Genomic DNA, 4,609 nt, shown 5'->3' with positions numbered 1-4,609 from the left:
GGTGGTGGTGGAGGTTTTCTTTCAAATGGAAGAAGTTCACATCGTGACTTTGGTGGCTCCATGGGAAAAGGCGGGGAAGGTGGCAAGGGATTTCTTCAGGGAGGAGTGGGTGGAAGAGCCGCGTGGAACAATGTTGTCGGAGGATTTGGTGGTGGCGGTGGAGCTTCAGGATCGGGAGGAGGCGGTGGAGGTGGAGGAGGATACTCTGGTGGAAGCAGTGGAGAAAATAAACATGACTCCTGTGGGGGAGGGGGAGGATCTTACAACGTCGGAAAAAATCAGCAAAATGAATGCTGTTATAGAGCGGCTGGCCATGGTCAGGTGACCATAACATTACTGTTGTAATATTAACTGTGATAGTTGTCGCCTTCCTTCCCAGATTTGCATTCCTTAGATCAGTTTAGAATCTCTTAATCGGGGGTGGAAGCGGAATCATAGCTGTAAAATTTGTAGAAATCATGAATCTTTGTGTTTAAAATCTGGGAATCATGAATAATGGCGATGGCTAAAAGAATCATGAATAACAAATGAATGTTTACATCGATGTTGGAGGCTTGTGAATATAGAATGTATAACAAAAATCAAACAGTTGGATCATTTTACTCAATTCTTACAACTATATTTCCGAATGGCCTGAAATCGTATTTCTGAGCATCTCATTTTCAAAACGTTCTGGGCGAGCATGCCCCTAGACCCCCAAAACACGAATGACTCTTGGCTTCACATCTTCATCCCTTACTAACTTTACAGTGATCAAGTATGTTATACACAGTGAATATTTAGAAATAATTTGACGACTGAAAATATTTATATTGGTTTCCGGCATAATTCTGTGCCAAAAGAGTCTCTATTTGGAAAATTCTGCTAGCAAAGAACTGGAATGCGCAACCAGCTTGTAAGCGAAAAACAACAGAAACTGGTAACACGTTCTTGAAAACTGATGAAAAGAATGAAAAATGAATCTTGAATATCGAATAAAATTTATAAATGAATATAAATGAATATAAGTCCAATGATTCCACTTCCACCAACGACCCTTAACTGGATGTGTTTTAGAACCGAGGTGAATTAGCTCAACCATAACCTAAACTATATCAAAACTCTAGAAGCTGATTGATCGTCAGGAGCTTTCCCAAAATAGGGCAGTATACAGGATACATTTTACAGTATTTAGTATACTCCACATGTCATTTGCGCGCTCTGATAATTTTATTTTTTAAGGTTTCCGGTTCATCTTGCTCAATGTTTGCGATTCAGGTTATGGGTAAAAAATATCGTTGCCATTTTACCTGGTTAGGTTGTAATGACGCGAATTAAGGGACGGACCATTATTTTCTTGGAGGGGGAGGGGGGATGAACGATTTTCCTCTGCAAACTTTTTTTTCGTTTATGCATCTCTGCAAACACTTTTTTCGAAATTCAAACTTTTTTTTTTTGTTATACGTATCGTGTTTGCAAACAATTTATTTTGTCTTTTTAGGCCCTGCAAACAATTTTTTCAACATTTTTCAACCCCCCCGCCTCCAAAACATAATGGTCAGTCCCTTACATCAGTTATTTGAATACCTTAAAATACCGGCTATAAGATCCCCGCTTATAAGCCCCCCTGGTTATAGGCCCATATACACCCGATTACACCCCGGGTATACGCCCCCTCTGGTGGGTGGCAGTACCGAACAGGGATAAATGTTGCTTCGTTATGACTATTTTGCTTAAAAACGTACTGCGATCAACACTTCCATGCTTGTTTCGAAGCTTTTTTTATTTCGCTTATGAGCACCCCCCCCCCCCCCCCGGATATGACCGCCTCCGCTTATAAGCCCACCCAAAACGCAGGGATTATTACCGCAGTTTTACGGTATGAGCGCATCAGTTTGCTTAATTTTGCTTAATTTAGTTAATTGAAGAGTCTTGAGACTTAATGTGCAGCTATCAATAAACAATTTGTGAAGAACATTGTGTAGAACTGAATTTTTTTAATACTATCTAACCCCACAAAATCGTCTTCATGTGAAATCTTATCTAGATTGTGGTGACAAACTCGTTTTGCCAGCTTCGGGTCGATTTCGGAATTGTTATATTACATTATTTGGGCCGTCTCTGAAGCGGTACCTTTTCTTAATACTTAATGTGTAGCTATCAATAAACAATTTGTGAAGAACATTGTGTAGAACCGGATTTTTTTTAACACTATCTAACCCAAAAAATTCGTCTTCATGTAAAATATTATCTAGATTGTTGGTGACATACTCGTTTTGCCAACTTCGGGTCGATTTCGGAATTGTTACATTAGATTATTTGGGCCGTCTCTAAAAAGGTACCTTTTCCGATTCCAGACCTCCAACCTCCTACCAGCAGCATGCGGGCCAGCATGTTTACATTTCACGAATTTACTATTTTTTTTTTCTATAATGTTTTTTTTTTCTACACGACAAGTTACACATCTTTAGCTAAACTGTTAATGGTACTTGTTTTTAGAATTAGAACAGAATCATTTTCTCTTGATTACATAATTATTGTTGGCCATCAGTACGATCTGAAAAGCTACTTTTGACCACGGCAACTTGAACTTCATGAACAATTGCTTCACAATTTAGGACCAATGAGAGAATAATAAACGGTCAAATGATAAACTAAATTCATGCAATTTTTTAACTGCAGCATACCATGACGTGATCGAAGAGTTATTCGAGAGTTGTTGTTATCATTGTTATTATATATGTGCTATAATTCAGGCCCCGTCCACACTGATCCGGGTAAATTTGAAAAAAGCATTATTTTCCCGGTTAGGCCTACCGTCCACAATGAAACGGCGTTTTCGGTCTCCGAATTTTTTTTTTTTCAAGATTACTCTTTAAAACGGGTAAATTTAAGAACGCCGGCTAGGTGGCCCGTGCGTGTACCGCGAAATTGCAATTGACTCGTAGGAAATTCCATGGTATATACCACGAGAAAGTGGTACATAACTAGTATATATCGACAATATCACGTAAAGAAAATCCTTCTTTTTTCTCATTGGTTGTTATAAGTGCTCTCTTGACATATCTGAGGTATAGTTCATTATTAGAAGCTTGAGCAAGATGTATGTTTTCAAGATCCTTTGGTCCTGTTGTCAATTGAGCTATCGCTTTCAAAAGTTTTAATTTCACCAGAGTTAGTTTTTCTAGTATTCAGATAGAAACAACGTTACCTAATGACGTTGGCGGCAGAATTATGCCAGAACTGTTTAAATTTTCCTGCCGCCTTAGCCCAAGGACAATTTTCACTGAATGTTTTACTTCGTTGATACGAAATGTGGTCAAGAAGGGATTTACAGTTGAATTAAGAAAAATAACACTAATGATGATTCTCTTAGCACAAATAGCCACTTTTGACCACGGCAACCATAACAGTTAGCTTCAATTAGAATTGCAATAAAATATGGCACTAGGGAAAGAACTAGAAAAAGCAATAAGATGAACGAAGTTGTAGCAAATTTTCGCTCCATTTGCGCAATCTTTCGTTGTCTCATATCGCGAAGTGTTGAATTGTCAAGAGTGAACGCTTGACTTTGGAAGTCAACTCGAGAGCGTTTTCTCAAAACGAAGAATATTCCCAAATAAGCCAGAGTGGACGTTGCAAGGGGGAATGTCGTGTGCAAATGTATGTCTATCAAAATATAAATATCCATTGAAATCCCAGCAAGTTGAAGCAAGGCAAAAATCGAAGAAAAGACAACAATAATTGTGTTGCAGAAGACGAGTTTCCTTGGCTTGACTTTATGCAGATAGAAATGAGGATAAACAACAGATACGAATCGATCCACGGACATTGCTGTAACCAGGAGAATGGAACTGTTGACTCTAATGTATCCCAATATTCTGGCAATCTCCCCTTCTTGAGGGAATTGTCTGTCACCAAAAGCGCACAAAAACCGCGTGGTAGCTTCTGCAGAGCAAACCACAAGGCCAACATACAGATCCACTGCAGCGATAAAAACCAGAAATACCGAGAATGTTTTTCTAAAGCAGCGAAGAGGATTTCTGTATAAAACGATCAAGATGATGGTATTGGGAACAGAAATGACTATTAACAGCAATAAAAAGGGTATACCAGTCCCAAGGCAGAGAGATTTCTCAAAGGCACGCTCCATGGAAAACTGTCTTAAAGAGCAACAGTTACTGAGTCTTCGTTCTCAAGCCGTTTAACAAAAGCAAGGCTCTGAGGACGTGCGTGTGTTTTTCTTCTTTTTGTTTTTCAAGTAAACACAAGATTCTATAATAAAAGTTTTGAATTTCCGTATGTTCATCAAATATTTTCCTCCCACTCTTCCTAAGTTAACAGACAGAACCAATGGCTTCACGTCTGCCCAAATTTACCTGACGTGCAATCAAACAGAGTGTCGAGTCTACATGGCTTTTAACGAGGTAGCAGAACACCTGCCATTCAGGGAATAAATGATGCAAAATGATGGATGCAATTTTAAACTTCTGAAAAATGATCTGGGCAAAAACATACTTTAATATATACTGGAAATTATATTCTAAATCCATATCTGCAATACACACTAGTCTTGGTCAATTTCTTAATTTTTCGTTCAATAAGACGATCTTCGTCGACATCATTGTCT

General features: G+C 38.6%; 1 protein-coding gene and 1 pseudogene across 9 annotated transcripts in view; one reads left to right on the top strand and one right to left on the bottom strand.

Moving 5' to 3' along the window:
- The window catches only part of LOC144664619 (uncharacterized), a 140,554-nt gene extending 139,139 nt beyond the window's left edge, over positions 1-1,415 (top strand). Inside the window, exon 15 of one of the 9 annotated variants that reach the window (XM_078525763.1) lies at positions 1-1,415. This exon is cut by the window's left edge and continues 2 nt beyond it. In XM_078525763.1, the coding sequence (XP_078381889.1) occupies positions 1-345 (345 nt within the window). In that variant the 3' untranslated portion in view covers positions 346-1,415. The other 8 variants (XM_078525761.1, XM_078525760.1, XM_078525762.1 and 5 more) reach the window with 8 other exon arrangements.
- Positions 1,416-1,781: 366 nt separating this feature from the next.
- Positions 1,782-4,406, bottom strand: LOC144664769 (uncharacterized; annotated as a pseudogene).
- Positions 4,407-4,609: the final 203 nt, after the last annotated feature.

The sequence above is a fragment of the Oculina patagonica genome, chromosome 9, assembly GCF_052425735.1.
Source record: "Oculina patagonica isolate OP01 chromosome 9, crgOcupat, whole genome shotgun sequence".
NCBI lineage: Eukaryota > Metazoa > Cnidaria > Anthozoa > Scleractinia > Oculinidae > Oculina > Oculina patagonica.
The sequence above is the reverse complement of the archived record's forward strand: the minus strand, read 5'-3'. Positions and strand labels throughout refer to the sequence as shown.